Source organism: Passer montanus, unplaced genomic scaffold (genome assembly GCF_014805655.1).
Source record: "Passer montanus isolate IOZ18808 unplaced genomic scaffold, ASM1480565v1 scaffold3, whole genome shotgun sequence".
Lineage (NCBI taxonomy): Eukaryota > Metazoa > Chordata > Aves > Passeriformes > Passeridae > Passer > Passer montanus.
This window is the reverse complement of record NW_024367707.1, coordinates 1,320,378-1,338,559: the sequence shown is the minus strand read 5'-3', so window position 1 is coordinate 1,338,559 and position 18,182 is coordinate 1,320,378. Positions and strand designations below refer to the sequence as shown.

Below are 18,182 nucleotides of genomic sequence, written 5' to 3'. Positions count from 1 at the left end.
TTGAATCCAGCTGCTCAGAGGTACTTTTGCCAGTCTCTGAGCAAACCTGAGAACGATTGTGCTGTATTTTACATACTCTTAGTGACCGACCACCTGTGCTAGAGCTCACAGTCCTTCCTTTCTGAGCACACACACTCAGCACACCTAATCAGCTCAAACAGTCATCAGGAAGGCTGAGTGACACAGCCAATATTTAGCCAAGATAACCATCCTTTTTACGAGGGCTCCACAGCTGCCTTGCTCCAGCTGGGGTCTGCAGGAGCAGCCTGGGAATTCTAGTCAAGTCAAGTGCTGACCAAGTGGCAAACACCACCTTCCTGCAATTCCCTGCACCCCTGGAGACCTGCCTGGCAGGACGAGGGTACTTTTCTTTGTTCAGCATTTTAGTTGATGCTTCCTGGAAGTGTAGAAACAAGTAAATTGTCTTTGTATCATTGCACCATCACAGTTCAAGTTAGATACACATTCTCACCACTTGTGAACTGTCCCTTTAATGCCTGCCAAGCAGAGTATCTGGGCAAAATACTGGATAATAAGCAGTAAGAACCATTAACTTACAACAGAAAAAATGATCTATTTATGAGCAGTTCCATGTGTACCACATGTTGGTGTCAGAACAGCACTAGCATTGCTGAGTGCTGCCAGGTGATGCTTTCTGAGGATAACCAGAAAACTGGCATGAGAACACCAGAAAAAGGCATGAGTGTAGAAAACAGGAAAATTTTATGATAACTGGTTTGTCTGCTGAAGCTGGAATCACCCTGTAAGCAAGAAAAGGCTTTACACCTGGGTAGCTCAGTAACTTGAATTGCAGGTCAAGTGCTATAGCATGAAGGAAAGAAATAAAGTTAGCAGAACAAAATTAAGGGAAATTCTTTCCAGCCACTATTAACTGTTTATTTTTCTGTTTCCTTGTCAGACCAGATGGAAGAATTATGCTCTGGAAGACACCTGAGTTAGTCTGACAAAAAATGCAACCTCCCTGCACAAATCCTGCTCCTCAGTATTTCTCAAGTTTTCTCAAGTACTGCATGCGAGTTAAACTCCCTGTATTATGTAACAGCAAACCTTTGGTGTGAAGCTATCAATGCTATTACTGTAACTAGAAATGACCATGTTATGACAGCTTCATCTCATATTGTGTCAGACACAGCGATGGCATTCCACATGATCCAAGCTTTCTTCAAATGTTACTTTTAACTTTGCAATTGTTCTGAAATATAAGGAATCTAGATCCATAGTTTCATCTGCTCAAAGCCCTTCTGCTTCAGTCTGCCTCCAGACTTCTGGCATTCTCTGTGGGTGAATTCTCAGCCACATGAAGTTTGCAGTATTGTGCTTCTTGGTTGCTTAAATCTCCTAGAGGAGAGGTAGAGCACTTCCCTTAGCTTTCCAAGGGTTTGTGCTCCCAATGAAAATTATGAATCAATATTCCAGTGTATGCATTTCACTCTTGTTTATTCTACAAAAAGTTCAATGGAGGTGCAAGCCATATACATTTCACCATATAGAAATATAAAAAAATCTTTCTTGTTAGTTATCAATATGTTAATTAAAATTAATCCTTATTTAACATTATTCTAGAAGCATCTGTGTAACACTAGAAGTAGCGAACGCCACAATAGTAAATATATATATCTATCTTTAGTTTATGCTGAGGCTATTACTACAACAGTAAGACAATGCAACTTCTGGAGTGGTGAAAGAATGAAAATCTATTCCACAGCTGAAAACTGCTGCTTTTTAACTTCTGAAAAAATACAATAAACATTTCCCCGTTTCAACCTGCCTTCACCAATCTGAATGTATCTAAAAGATTGTAATAAAATACCCAGTGAGCTCTGGATTAACTGGGGCACTCGAGTGTGCACGGTTGCACATTAAACCAAATTATAGCTTTATCTGCAAAACTGTGCAATTCCTGAAACTGAATCAAATCCATATCAAGTTCAATCTCTGTCTTTCAAAAAGCATTCAGTGTACATTCAGAGGGATTGGCACTTATTCAGAAACAAAGGATTTTAAATGACAAACTTTGATAAGCATTAGTAGGTCTGCACGAAACCCCTGTTAATTCCATGAAAAACACATACTCCAGGAAGAGTACACAGCACAAAATCCATGACTGCTGGAAATTCCAAGGTTTATCTCATTCTACTCATTTGGGATCAAAACATTCCTTCAGAGAGTGCATCAAAGGAAATAACCATAAAGAAAGAAGGAAATGATCTCATGTAAAACTGAACAAAGAAATAAACAAAAAGAAAAAAGTGAGGGAGCGCAGCAGCAGTAGCAGCAGCAGCACACTTCAGCAAAAGTACTCACGCAGAATCTACTGGCCAGAAGTTGATCAGAGTAACAGGACTGCAAGACAAAAAATGAGGAGGTGAAGAGAAAGGCAGAAGAAACTCAGCAGCAAAATAATTACAGAAAGTTAAAAAAAAAGTCACAATAACTAAAAAGCAGAAATCCAACAGACCAACATGAATGGCTGTGAAGAGCAACCAACCAAAAAGTGAGAAAAAAAACTTGAAATCTAAAATTTAAAAAGAGAAAGAGCGAGAACAAGCTGTGTGCAATTGCCATTAAAAAACTGATTAAACACGTAAAAAACCAAAGGGAACTGGGTTAAATAATTGATTTCTCCACGTGAATCATTACTGCTTTTTTTTTTTTTTCCATGAAGACATCAGTCATTTAATAAGACTAAATTTACAGGCTGGGAAAAGAAGAAATCATCTAGGAAGGTCACAAACACCATAGCCTAATTAAAAAAATAAAACCAAGGAAAGATACCCATTTGGAAGAAAATAAAAATTGAATGAATGTATCATTAACCTCCAAATTGTGCATCAAACTTAGAAGTCTGTAAAACTGCCAGTAAGACTGTGAGTATTTTTTTTTTTTTTTTGCTAACTGAAGCTGAAGCTCCTGCATAAGGACAGGTGAAAGCAGATAAAGGCAATGGCAACTGGAAGCCCAGCTTGTGTTTTCCTGCCAGGCGAGGTAAACAGAAATGAAAGACATAAAGAGGCTTTATGCATTTAGGAAGTGAAAAGAGTTGGCACCAGCTGGGGAGCTCAAATAGTGTACCAAATGAATTGCTACTTAAGATACTTCAGAGCTACTCACGTTTCCATGTTGTCTCCCTCCAAGACAGTCTGCACAGGCAGGTAGCCCATTCGTGGGTGCTTTGCAAAATATCTTTTTGTTCGAAATTTGTTTTTTAGTACCTTGGCAAAGTCACGGACATCTTCTCCTGAAGTAGTCTGAAAGCCACAAATCACAATGAAATCACCTTTCATGAGGTTGTCACCGTTTTTCAATTGCCTCTTCCTTTGCTGGGTCACTTGGAAGAGCTGTGATCACACCAAGCAGGGCTGCCAGCAGTTTGAGCCCCAGAACTGCAAATTTTATTTGTCCATCACTGTAACCTTACAATGCACTACACAGACACTGCTAGTGGGGAGGAAGGAGGGAAAGAGAAGAAGTTTCAAAGCCCCCTGACAGGCTCATGCCTCACCTCAGGTGATATCAAGAGGACAAGCAATAATTAGACAATAATTTATCATTTCCTCACCTGGCTGTGGGGGGGTCTCTCTGCCTACTTTTGGTTCAGCACGAAAATGTCTGCAGTGGAGGACACACAGCCAGTCCGTGTGTCCAGCTAGGTGCTACACTGCCTGGATCCCAATTCTTACAACATGCTTAGCATCTCCATCTCATGGACTTGTCAATCTTTGAAAGTCTCTAGGTACCTTTTCAGTTTTCCTCCTCAGCCTTCTGTGTCATTAATATTTTGTTCAAAGGGAAACAAAAAGCAGGTGAGAGCTGCTTAAACTCTCAGATCAGTTATTTCTTCCTGCACCTGTTCAATGTGAAACTAGCAGAGATTTAAGATCAATACTCTGAGAAAAGCACAATTTGCATGAAGTTTTCTATTCCCTTGCCTGCAGCAGGCTTCCCTTGCTGCTGTAGAGACCAGCAGAGGAGCACAACATAGATTTAGAAAGACCAGAAAGAGTCAGGAAGAGTTTCAAGGATGTCTGCTGTGAAGATGCAAGACTTATTGAGAGCCTGATGAAGAATCAGGCAATTTTCTGATGAATTTTAATGCAAGACTTCAATTACTTTAGTCAGGCTGCACTCCCTTCTCTGAACCTTGCAGAAACACGAAACCCTGAAGTACTGATCTTTTACAGTAAATTAAGTTCCTCCTGACCCACATAACAATATTGCTTCTCCAATCTATCTAATTTAAAGGAAAGAAATCAGAGAAAAGTTAATCTTTCTGACATTTTTATTGAGTTCTGTGCCTTCTGCATAGAGGGGAAGAATGTGCTGGAACCTATCAGTTAAGCCAACTTTCACAGAGCTGCTCAAACACAGATAGGTAGATTTATAAAAGGCAGAAAAATTAAGGATGCCCTGAAAAAAAAATCTGCAAAAAGTGTGAAACGTATTAACAGAAAAGGCAAATATTATCCCTGTACTTATGATGCCTATGAGCTTCATGTAAAGCTGGAAAAAATTTGGCTCCCTTTCTGGTCAGTCTGCTCTGGCAGAAAAATTCAGTGTAAGCAAAAACTGGCAGAGAAGTGACACAGCAGAACCTATGAGCCAGTACAACAGCATTTGTATTTTCAAGAAACTGAGATAATATTTGGTAATATTAAGTATCCCTTCCTTAATTCATCAGAAGTAAAGGCATTTGGGGAAGGGAGGGATGAAATGTGCTCCGACCACCCAGAGGACTCCAGAAAGGAGATTTATTGAGGTGGCTCCCTGCCCATGCCCCCGGAGGAAGGAATTCCCTCTGCTGAATTCCATCTGCACTGCCTGCCAGGAGGGCTCTTAACCAGCTTGTCATCAAGAGAGCACACAGAGCACATCTGCTGGAAACACAGAAAAACTTTTAATATTTAATCTTGGTATAAACAGACTAAGCACAGCTTTCTGTCCTGTTGTTCACCTGTGCCATTTATAACCATTTATTAATGCCCTGTCTATTTTTGATGCTGAGAACACTTTCTATTGCATTTGACTGTAATTTGGATTAAGTGTTTTGAGGTATTAGAAATGAAACATGCTTTGCTTCAGCCTTCCTGGGACTGTTCTTCCCCTTCTCTCCTCTGAACCTTTTCCATGACAACCAAAGAGCAAAATGCTGTGTTTGCAAAGAAACATCCCAATCTAGTTGGTACCATAAGAATCCCAAGAAGAAAACATATCTTCTAGTGACAGCTAAAAGCATCAGGCACCTCTCATACAATCCAACTGCCATTTAAAAATTGTTCAAGGAGCACAAGAAAGGCAAAGAAAATGTGATTATTACATGGACAAGATGATAAACTGAGGCTATTTTCAGCCAAACCTTCTGATTTACTCCACAGTTGTTTTATTACATGATTTTCAGAGTAAAATCGTCCTGACCAAAATTCCCAGCAGAACTGGTTTATGAGAAAGAAACAGTGGAGTTTCAGGATCCCAGCTCTCTTAAGTCAAAGCAACATATAGGCAGATGGGTTGAGAATGTCTCAAAACTATTCTGAAACCAAACTATTTAATAAGAAATAGTTCTTTTTATTCACATAGGAATAGCTTTACCACCACCTGACTTTTCCCAGTTTGATTTAAGAAGGTGACTTGCCAACCCTCCTCCCCAGACCTCAGCCCTAACTGGAAGCCCTGGATGTAGACAGGTCTATCAGTTTGACACACTTCCTTCCAAAGAGGTGTTTTTTATGTTTGTGTGTCACTGTTCATTAAACCCTAACAGAAAAATCATCCTGCATTTACATCTCAGTCGGTAAGTTGTCTTCTATGTTTTGTTTGAAAACTCTGTAAAAGTCCTATCTCTTTGAACAATAAATTGAGATGTGTTTCTTTCAGGAATAATTGTAGCAATTTTTCTGTCTAAATGAAAACCAAGCAACTGCCTTGCCCTTATTCTGACTCAACCTTTTGCAAGAGAGGGAACATTATCACATCCCTCAGGTATTTAGCACGAGTTCTCAAAACTCCCCTAAGCAGAATTAAAGACTGCAGTGCTCAAAAATTTCTTGATACTAAGAGGGAGGGAGAATAAAAATATCAGAACACTTCAGTGTGCACACTGAATTATTGCAAAGATATTATCAAAGAAGGCATCACATGTCTTCTGTCTGCCAAAATGCATTTTAAGGTGAGAGATTAGTGTGGAGGAAGACTGATAAATGCTCTGCCACCTGAATACTCTTTTTCATTCACTTAGAAAACAATTACAAACTAGACATAGCTTCAGTGGATGTTCAGTCCCCCCGTACTTGAGTAAATTTTTTGTAATAGCAGCAGCACAAAAAAGCGTGGGGCTTGCTGCGTGTCACATTCACTTCCCCCTCCACCCCAGCTAATCCTCCTCTAATTCAGCTGGCTGCTTGTGCAGCCAGGCACGGCACATTAGCACGGGTTGCTGGAGTTCAGGGAAAAATCCACTGGCTGTGAATGGTTCTTTATTCTGATCCAGCAAGCTGGACGTGGTGGCAGGTTTTCTGATCACCACCACATTCACCTCTTAGTAATCTGTATTTTCAGGGACAACACAAACCTGCTGGATGCAGCACTGCAATGAGTTGCTGTAGACTGGGGGTGCACCTCGCAATCCCTTTTTATTTCTCTCCTCAAAACACATCAAAAGGGTAAGAAAATGGCTGGGAGATACTGGTTTGTATCACTCACAAATCTCCCATGTTTTTTCCTAGCTAGAATAAGAGTGGCAAAGTGCAAAGCAAAGCTGCAGTCCATCCAGGAAGGAGGGGTTCAGGCTCTGGTGAAAAGAAGGCTGGCAGGGAGTCAGTCTCTCACTCACTCACCCTGCCTACCACTCAGATCACGAGATTCTGCTCTAGGAATGCCTGCAATGGAGAAGTCTGTTCAGACCTGCCCAGGCAGCGCCAGCGATTCCCTCTGACTGGTGCAGCAGTTCAGGCAAATCGCCCTTCCAGCAACCTCAGTCCCTGGGGGACAGCGCTGAAAACCACAGCCAGCCAACACCAACAAAGAGCCAGCAAATGGGCACCAGCTGCCACTGCAGAGATTCCCAGGAAACACTGCCACTGAGGGGTAAAATGGATAATGCAAGTAACTATCTCTAAGTTAAAAGTAACAAAAATTCTGGGCTTGTTTCACTGTAATATTTTAGGGGCATAAATTTTTTTCTCTCTTTTTTAGGTCTCTGAGAAAAGATGAGAGTCTTTGCTTCATTTTGGCCATGTCTTTTTGCTCGGATGAAGATTTAAAGACTGTTCATATAATTTTATGAGCCTAGCCAAGTATGATTTTGATGCTTTATTTTCACTATTTATGACTATCAGCAGATGAAAGATTAGGAATAATCCTATTTCACCAGGAAATGCTGATGAGAGTGCACTGCTTCAAGACCAACACAAGCAATAGCAAAGGCAGCTGAAAGTTCAATCTGTGTGGTGGAAGTTTAACTTGAGAGCACCTCTTAATTGATACCCCTTTGCACTGGTCCTGAGAGGCCAAAAAGGAGCACACCGAGAGAGAAATGCAGAATTTCGCTTGCCAGCTGTTAGGTATGAAAGAAACATTTATGCAAAACCAATCCTTTTGGGAGCTGTGAAAGGAGGGTGAAGTCCCTCACCACACCATCACTGCAGCACCCTGTACTGAATGGCCTGGCTTCCCCTCTTCAGAAATGTAATCTACCTTGCAACCATGAGAACTTCCCTGCATTTTATATCATCAAGTGACCAGACAATAAAAAGGTACCATGTGAAGAATAGCGAAGAATTTAAAAATGCAACCACAGTGTTGAGAAACCATAGTGGGAGAAAGCAAGTGAAGTGGCAACTTGATGAGGAGAGGTGGAAAAAATCAGACACTGATATGGAGAAAACCTTGGGATCCAAGATATGAATATTTGCACAAATCATGTGCTTCCAGGAGGATCCATAAAGGCACTGAACATGGAACAAGTCATCAGCACACAACAACACATTATGACACAGAATTGTGCAAACAATGAACTTTAGTTTACTTCAAACCATTGGAGCAACAAAATTGCTGCCATGTATAGTATATAAAATAAGATTTAATTATGGAGGAGGGAAGAAAAGCAGCCCTAATGCTTCATTACCTTGCACATAGGAAAATAAGTTTCTACTTTCTAGTAAGAAGGGACAGTAAGAGTCAATAAAACAGCTACTTACTGGTGTGCAGTATTCCACCATAGGATAGTGCATTTTGTGACCTTTAGCAACACGGCCAGAGAAGAAGCAACTTTGGCAGATGTCATAGTTAAAGTGCTTTAAACTTCTGTACCTAAAAGAGGATAAAAAAAAATCACAGCTTCAGAGCTTTGTATGTGACTGCTTCATGTCAGCCCATCAAGTTTGCTGTGTTAGTAAATTCTCTTCTGTGACAGGTCACATGGTGTACAATGCCCAGCAATGCTCCTCTGCCCTGAGGGACAGGTACTGCTGCCTCAGATGTTTGTAGTAGATCTCAATCTTCAAAAAAATTTCTAATACTGGGCAACAATGAAGATTTCTACACATTCACTCACCTTTAAGATATGAAAGACACTACCACACTTTTTATTTCTATAACACTAACTTCAGATCTTTTGCTCTTTATCATGATTCCTAAAATAGAATGTCCTCTGGGAGGAAAATTCAAGAAAGTAATGGCCTCCCAGTAAGTCACTCTGGCAACGCCCTCATGTCCTTCCTAGCACCTCTATAAAAACAATTTTCCTGCAGAGCATTCCATCCATGCAAAACTCCAAATGCACTTTTGGGCCATTATTTAATCTCATCAGCTCTATGAGGCAGCTAACTGTTGTATCTGCTGTGCTGAAGTGGCTGAAAGAGCCGGAGGCATAAGGGTTGTCTTGTTCCAAATACACGGAGCAGCTCAGCCACAACGACCTCAAAAGAACATTGTTTTACATGAACTGGGTGCACAGTATTAGCTTTCTAAAAGCCTTCCAATACAGTATCTTTTTGTCAAGTGTGTACACAGGGTTTCAATGATTTGCAAAGACAGAGAAAAAAAATCTGTGACAGACAGATTCTACTATCATGATAATAGATTTGTTATATAAATTTAAGAGACAGATGAGATCAGTCAAGTAAAATTAGACACAAACACAGAGCTCCAGTGTCTGCTCCCCGAGTTCTCGGTGCTTACAACAGACTATCCATTCACTTGTCATCCTTTGATATTTCCAAGGGCTGCACTTTTCAATTCCACCTACTTGTCTTTGGCTGGTTTGTGCAAAACTATGTAAGTAATACACTAGTTCATAAACTGCATCTGGGAATTGGAAAATTAGACTTTGTGGATGTGCTGAATTACTCACATCCAATCCATAGCTCTTCCTCAGTAATATGTATCACTTCCCAGTTCAGATATTAATGGGGAATAAAAAGCAAAAGAATTCAGACTATTAGAGCAACAGCATCAGATTCAAACCAAAGCAATAAGTACCTTCTAAAAGTCCCCCATTTCCTACTGCCTGTGAAATTGTAGCAGAAAGCACTGTCCCACTACATGCATAAAAGCTACATTCATCTGCTCCCAGGTTAGAAGAAAATGATGGCTTTTTTGTGTAGCACTGCATGCTGCTGTTATCTATCTGGGTTTTAGACACAAAATGACAGAAAACTCTTTGTAAACAACACGATAACATAGAAGGAGAAATGCCAGTGGTAAAAGAAGACTGTGTGTAAGAAGGGCAGAAACCATACAAAGCAGCTATTGCGAAGCAAAGTGATAAAACAAGTCTAGGCATAATTGAAAGTGAGTATTTACTTAGCCCTTAAGTGGCTTCTCAACAGGCACACCAACACACAGCCATTTTACACCACAGTGACTTATTCATTGCCATAGTAACCACGGTGTCAATCCAGATGTTTAAATAGACCAGCAACATTTCCCCCACTCCAGGTTAATGTTCCACCAACATTCTTTCGCAGAGAAATGCACATGTAGCTTTTCTACATGCCTGAGAATTTTCAAGGCACTTCCTTGCTTTATGCTATGACAGAGAGCAATTCATTAGGATCCAATTCAGAAAATGCAACTGCATAGGACACACTGAATGTCAGGCAAATTGTGTTAGTTGTGCAATCCAACAACACTTTTGTTGAAGCATGGAAAGACTGGGACACAGAGGAAGTGCCATACTTGAACTGGGAGATGACTATTGCCCTGTTCAAGTCTCACAGCACTGTACCCAATCTAGGTGCCACTCTCCCTTGTGTCCCCACCACAATTATTTTTTCCAAGAACAAAATGTCTATAAAATGAAGCTCCTGATTTGCCTGGCATCAGGCAGAGCTCTTGATCCACCAAGCAGAAGCAGATGTGGCTGAAATGGAGAGATTCCGTACCTGAATCCAATAATGGGGCACTCCTTACAGATGTTGCACTTGGCTTGGTGCTTGGCAGTCTCAGCAGCAGCCACCCTGTGCAGGACAGGCAACCACACCATGGACTGTGGCTCCAGCCTCATCCAGTCCAGGAAAAGGGCTGCTTCAATCTCTGGTTTGTTGTTGGCCTGAAACACAAGGGGAAAAATGACAGAGGCTGAGCACAACTGATCTGCCTACTCACCAGCTAACTAATACCTCGAGCTGTTCTGGTCAACTCCATATCTCTTCCGGGAATACACCTCCAGCTTTTCCCCCAGTCCAACTACTCATAAAAAAAAATAAAATAAAAAAAAATCCCCAGGATCCCACCTTCAAGCTGGGAACTGAAAACTATTAATATTTCAAATCTCTCCTTCTCTTAGCCTCTCTATTACAATAGACAGCACTACCATGTACTTTGTCACAGGGAAAATCATCCACTTACAGGATCACCTTTGATGCCTGATCTCACATTCTCTGTCTCTCTTATCTGAGACTGTATAGCATGGCTTCTCAGCTATTTTAAAAACTGTTATCCAAGCCCTAAAAATTGCATGTCTTTTGATCAAAATTCCTTTCTCCTTAAGATCTTTCATTATCACAATGACCTTCCTTCATAATGCACACATAAGGAAATCATTCAAATCTCTCTCAAGCCTGTTGTTGAACATGTAAACCTCTTTCTCCTTAAATGCCTCAAACCACCTCTTATTTAAATTTCCCATCACTGACTGCAAACACAATACAGTTCTGTCCCACAAAATAACATTCTCGGATTCCATTACATCCCACACTCATCTCTTTGCGAACAGCAGAAGAGCCAATGAACACTTAAGCAAACGTTCACTGATAAATGAGCAAACCCATTCCTCTGCTGCCATCCCATCCCATCCCATCCCATCCCATCCCATCCCATCCCATCCCATCCCATCCCAAGCAGTGTGACATTTCAGGTATCTCTTCCATGGTAACTTCAAGGCAGCTCAGTCACAGAGCCAAATCCCATTGTGCCAGGCACCATGCACCCCCCCAGAAATGATGTATCATCCCTACCCAGAGCACCCACAGAATGGAAAAAGAAAACAAAGAGACAAAACCCACAAAGAAAGAAGGGACAGTAGTGATGTCTGCATGGGGAGAGGTCACAATGCGTACCAGCAGGCTGGACACTGCAAAGAACAGTGCAGAACAAAGGCAAGGAGCATCAAAAGGGATTTAAAGGAAAACAGTGGAATGATGGAGTCAGTGTTTACATGAAACAGCCCTCCATCGTGCAGGGTGCCACAAAGCCTGCACAAAACTGTTACTTGAGAAGCTGGGAGATGGTTTCAGTGCTGAAAGTGAGGTGATAGATCAGGGGAAAACCTCTGGAGGTTCTGGTGAGGAGGGTGGGAAAAGGGAGGAATGTGTCCATACAGGGAACAGCCCAAGTGATCAAGATGGATAACATCATGCTGTTTCTCTAAACCATCACTACATGCTAATTCCAATTCCTCAAGACATTTCCTTCCATGCTCCCCACAGCAACAGCATATTTATGGTCTGAATAAATTTAAATCCTCTGTTTTCTTTTTCTCTGTGCTTTCAAATACAGCTCTCAGTGGGCCAGTCTTTTATATTTTAAACTTCACAAGGCTGACTGTCTTCCTTTGTGGTTCCAAACCTATTTGAAGCACTTAAATAAATAATAAGCATTAATGTATCATGTCCATGGACCAAGATGAATAGGGGATTGAGTGCTGAGGATTTTTACACTGGTTCTCAGTTACTTGTCCAGTTTCTCATAAAATTTGAGTTTAGCATAATCTAGCTAAAACCTTATTGAACTACAAATGCTAGCAATGAATTTCAAGAAAAAAATATCCCTACCGATCTGCCGGAGAGAGAGCTATGGGGAAAACCAATTAGCTGTAGTTTTGTTTTTTGTTTTCTTTTAAATCTACCACTGTTTATAACCTTGACAAACAAATTAACTGATCAATATTTGAAGGCTAAGAAGAATGCAGGCTCCCAGACAGAACCCCACAAAAAAGATGCGGAATACAAGCCCTGTAATATGCCCTGAATAATGAACTGCATTAAAATTGACTTAAAATGCTGTTGCAATACTTTAGTTAATTAGAAACAAAGATTCTTTGTTTGGTCAGAGCTTCCTTCTTAAGGTGCTTATTTGGGCATCCAACAACTCCTATCACTACACTTGGGATCCATACACATGGACTTCTAGTATAGCCAAAAATATCCTTTTTTGGATGTTTGGGATAAAAACATCAAATCAGAACATATCTACAATTATTCAAATAAAGTCCTTCACAATTTAATATTCATGAAAGGATTCTATTAAATGGAATACACACTGAAACACTTCTGAAGTCTTCTGCATTAAACCCTAGTTCTCTGTTTTTTCACATAGCTGCAGAATTTAGGAAGCCCCCCCCCCCGAAACAAAAAGAGAAGATCAAAAGCACAAAAAAGTCCAGTCAACACTGGCAAGAGGCTTTGTTCAGAACAGCGAATACTGCCACATCAGTGCATCAGTGAATTCAGTCAAATTAAATTAATTTTGGAACTCCTAAGTGAAAGGCATGCTTCTAAAATATGACCATCTATATTTTCAGTTGGAAGGCAGGGCAACAAAAGGGCAGGGGAGAGGCTTTCTGTGACTCACTCAGGGATCCAGCTTCAGCCAGCAACTACACTGGCAAACCATAACCCTGCCTAGCAGACTACACTTTCTATACAGAGGTCCTCTAAGACTCCAAAAGCAAAAAAATTAAGAGGATCTCTTTAATATACCATTCTTAATAGGAAAACATGAGGTGTACGGAAATGCTGCAGTGCAAGCTGCAGTCAGAATAAGAATGAGCCGCTCAAAGCGCTGCTCTCCACTTGTAGCTGCTTTAAATTTGCAGGGAAAATGCTGCAGCAATGAAAGACTTTCTGTAACACCCTAGATCTATTTTAATTTTGCAGTCACTGTCAATTGCCAGCAGTCCCAATAGCTGCCTAGGCAGAGCTCCGGATGGCGGCTGTACAAAACCTGTGCTCAGAGAGATTAGGTGCATTAAAATGTATCAGAACTGGTTCTGAATTATATTACATGAAGATTTAAAGCCACGTGGAGAAAAGCTGGTCAGGGTCAGACAGTATAGGACATACAGTTCTCGACTGTCTCCTGAGCTGCTATTACAATTTTTAAAATAATCTCTAAATCCAGTAAGGCAGCAGCTGAAGATTTTACATATGGGAAAAAGGCTGAATTCATACAGTTCATATCTGAAGCAACAAGATCAAGCTGTAAAGAATATTAATGGTTCTTCTCTTGAACACATTTCTGTGCAACTCACAATTTTTATGGTAATAACAGAGTGAATCATAAAGTAAAATTCATTAAGGCCTTTCCAGCTTACAAGTAACAATTTGTTATGGAGGACATTCAAATTCATTATGTTCCAGACATCTGTTTTTCAGTATTTATTTTGCAGAAACAATGGGGAAATAGGAAGTTGGGTGGTGCTAGCATCTTTATGCAATACTTGGGAGACGAGTTTTTTTGTTCTTCCCTTTCTCTTCCTGTAGCTAGTAGCTGAAAAAATATCCTATGCTATATTAACTTTGTCTGTCCATAATGGGAAATATGCTACAAAATACAGTTGGGATTTTACATGAACAATTTTTACATGAACTCAGCTTTTAGACTGAGTCAGATAATACAGCAGAAATTTCTGATACCATTTCTGATTAGCTATATTCTGCTTATGTGCAATGTAGGAAATTGACTGGAAATAAATTAACATTGTTAATTGAATGGTGCTTTTCCATCCACCCCGGATGGAAAGCTTTACATTAGGAAATACTGTTTTGAACAAACAATACTGAGGGATGGGATTCTCATGACTTGTTAAAGTCTAAAAATGCAGAGCAGTCAGCAACAGCAACCCTGTCTCCCCAGTCAGACCTAACCCTGATCACCCTTGTCTTACCCTCCTACATTACACTTGATTGCATTGACAGTCAATGTTTTGAGTGTTGTGGCAAAGAATAATAAAATAAAATAACATGAATGCAGAAGAGAATTAGTGTAGTTTTACATCACCCACACTTGAACAGCATCTTCCTGATCCCTATCCCTTAAACCATTTTAGAATAGCTTTTGAAAGCAGTTCACTTGTAGGACTCTTCAAGACTGCCTCCAAAGTCAGGCACAGGTTCACAAAATCCTGCTGAAATAAAACCAGAATTGCTGTTTTATGACATTTACAGCACAGCAGCTTGAGGAAGGATTTGCTATTTCCCTTTGGCCAGCTCTCTGTTGTCAGAGCCAGGAGCAGAGAAATATCCTATGAATAGAAACAAGGGCTGCCTGAATCTGTGAAAAGAGATTGAGTCCCTCAACAGTAACACTGCACTTGTAAATTATTTTCATATAGACTTGTATATATAACTATATATAGTTATTTGTACATACTACTGGTATTTCCTAACTGCTCAAAAATAAAAGCAATAAATAATGCCTTGAGAAACAGCTGTCCAACCAATTCAAATCACAGCATTTATGGACAAAGTCACTTTCAGGGTCCTGGTCCAAGATTTGTAACACCCAAATGCCACCTAAAATGACTAACAGCTCTATTTTGGATTTTATTTGCCTGAGTAAATACACCAGGTTTGGACACACTTCCATGGTTTTAGAAAGCAGGCTGATCTTGTCTTACCATTGATCAAGTACAAATCTAGTAATGAAGACTATACAATATAGAATATTAAAATACTTTGCTTCATCAAAGTGAAGCAAAACAAGGCTTAATATACATGTATGAGTTAACTGCACATATTTCACTGCTCCTTAGCTTCATCTGTGCTAGTTTTTAACGTGAAGTACTCTAATTCAAGTATATCCTTGAAAGAAAGCATCCTTAAAGCATTTTATAACCAAGAACCAACTGTCCAACATTTTACTGAGAAATGGTGAGGGACATTTTCATCTGAGCTGCACTCTGCTCTCTCATCACATTTCTTCAAAGTCTCAATGTCACAGTAACTCATCCAAGGCAGCAATGTGAATTCCTAGGTCCTGTTTACACTATATGAGGAAAGCATATTAATAATTTTCCACTGTGATTAAAACCGTGTGTCCTTCACTCCATATCATTTCCCTATCCTGTTTACTTAAAAAACGTACTCATCACAGTACTAAAAGGAAAGTCCTTTCACACTGCAGCAACACTGAATTCACTCAATTTTTCATGGATCTATAGATTCCTTTGATGCATTCTGAGCTTAAGCAGAACTATACAGTCTTCAAGTGGTCACTGGATTAAGCTCTTTGCTCTCTAAACTTAAAAGCATTTTTTCTTTAAAATATCAAGGCAGAGATTACACACCCCTGCCCCAAATAGGAAAGATGAGTCCAATGATATCCTTCTCCTCCCAAGAACTTTTACCAGCACCTTCCTGCAAATGCAGAAAACTACAGAAAGCACAAGTCAGTGCTGGGGGAGGGAGAAGTAGCAGGAGAGCAGAGGTGTGCAGCAGGCAAAGCTGCTGCCAACAGCAGGGCTGGGCTCCTCCCTGCCCAAACCTCATTCCCAAGGACTAACCCTTCAAAAAGCAGGAGAGATTTCCCCAGTTATCTCTGGGAACAGTAAACATCCCCTTTTTTTTCTGCTGCTGTGCAGACAGACAAGGCCGTTGCCAGGGCACCTAACCTAAGGGAGCTGGGATAACCATTTCTGAAGCACACAATTGTTGTGACTCTGACATGACTGCAATTATACTGCTGGCTTATCATCACCAGAAAGGAAGAAAATGGAAGGAAAAAAACCCCAAAACTAAAGGAAAAGTATTCCTCAGTGTGGGAGTACAAAGAAAGACTTAAATTAGTTTCCATGCAGTAATGTAAACTATGAACTCCCCCATGATATTCTTCCAAAATGAATTATCTCACTCCAGGAACAGGAGACTGCTGGAAGCAGCCTGGCTGTCCAGTTTTTCCAGCTTCCCTGTTTCCTGGGCTGCTCTGTGTTCCTCCCACCAACATTTCTGTGCTTGTCCCCCAGCCTGTGAATCCTGGTGCCCACCACCCTACACTGAAAGGATGTCTCAGTGCTCCCCTTCTCCCTTTCTCATGGGAAGTTCTTATGTCTTTCCCCATCTCCATTCCTGGCTGCTCCTTTCCTTCATGCCTCATTCTACCCACACTGTTTCCTTCATCACTATTATTCTTACTGCTGTTCTTACTGTCATTCCCTAAAAATCATCCTTATTTTCCACTCCTTAATTCCTTCTCCCTTACCTTCATTAGGGCCTTCCCTATGTTTGGATTTCTGCTCCTATCCCTAGGACTCCATCCTTCCTGTTCCTCTATCTCCCCTCCTCATCTCAGCCTCCCTCCCCCTTTCTGTCCCTCCTAGAAGATCATCTGTTCTGCTGCAGCCCAGACTGGAAACCAACCTGCACTCTGAGAGTTAAAATCAAGCTTCATCTGGAGGAAAAGAGAGGATGACATTCCTCCTATTGCAGCTATGAAAAAAATCTATTTTTCAGTGCAGGTAAGAGAAGGGAACTTCAGGTTCTGATGCTCTGATTTCTGAGCATGCCAAAGGGTTGTGTCCAGCTGTGCTTGGGCTGTTCCTAGAAATGCCAGCAGCTGGATGTGGTACAACTTTCAGCCTGCTGGCATGTCTTCATTTATAATGATGATGTTGCTAACTCATTTTGTTCAAATAAACAGTTATCACAGAATCACAGAATTGCAGAATAAGCTGAGTTGGAAGGAACCCACAAGAATCACTGAGTCCAACTCCCAGACCCGCACAGGATTATCTCCACAAGTATTCCTACTTTAAAAAAAATTTGGGTTTGGTGTGTTTCATCCCTGTGATTTTATATTGTTTATTCCTTGTGTAAACACACAGAATGGCAGCCCTCTTTGAAAAACACTATGGTTTTGCCAGATTCTGAGGTCACTTTCCTTATCAGTTTTCAATGGCGTTCTAAAGTGCTATTGACATTCCCTTGGGAAAATGACAGAATCCGGTGAGTCCTAATTCCTGAGGAAGGTCACATGTACACAATTTTTACCATGGATTTTCTGCTTAATCATTTTGTGTTGGTGTCACTTGAAAGCCCAACATGGAAGTCAAGGCTTGAAAGCACCAGCAGGGTCTAACACAGCTATCAACATTTATGAGTTTGTGAGCACAGTTTATGAGCATGGGTTATTCACCCAACACATAGCCCTGTAAAACACTCATTCTGAAATGGCATCAAATACCAATTAGAATTATAAAAGGTTATGACATGAATAACAGAAACAGTAAAATGTAAATCCTGTAGAATTAATCTGTTAAAAGAAATGTCAAAAATACAGAAAGTAAATGTCCCATCAGAACTGAAGTTTGTGGTGATTTTAGAATTGGATTCTTTTCGAAGTCATTGTGTGTATGCAGTCTACTTCCATGCATTAATATTCATTGAAAACACTTGCTGTGTTTTGCTTACTACAGAACTGAAACTACTACATAATGAAACTTGAGCAGCAGGCAAAAAAGCAAACAACTCCCCCCTTCCCCGAGCAAACAAAAAAATCCCTCAGGGACATTGAGGAGATGGGAAAAGAGCTTTCTTCCATTGTAATGTAGAAGATGCATTTAGAGTTAATCACAGACCATACATTACCTCCCCTCCTCTACCTTTTCACTAAGCAGCTGTCTTCATCTCATGCATTCTGCTGGTAGTTATGATAAGGATGAATAATTC

General features: G+C 40.5%; 1 protein-coding gene across 12 annotated transcripts in view; it reads right to left on the bottom strand.

Moving 5' to 3' along the window:
* Positions 1–18,182, bottom strand: part of DMD (dystrophin) — a 1,159,435-nt gene that overhangs the window by 34,571 nt on the left and 1,106,682 nt on the right. For 10 of the 12 annotated variants that reach the window (XM_039714180.1, XM_039714179.1, XM_039714182.1 and 7 more), the window contains 4 exons: positions 10,401–10,567; positions 8,214–8,325; positions 3,133–3,269; positions 2,326–2,364 (listed from right to left, as the gene is read on the bottom strand). In XM_039714180.1, the coding sequence (XP_039570114.1) occupies positions 2,326–2,364; positions 3,133–3,269; positions 8,214–8,325; positions 10,401–10,567 (455 nt within the window). The remainder of the gene's footprint in view (positions 1–2,325; positions 2,365–3,132; positions 3,270–8,213; positions 8,326–10,400; positions 10,568–18,182) is intronic. The other 2 variants (XM_039714191.1, XM_039714189.1) reach the window with 1 other exon arrangement.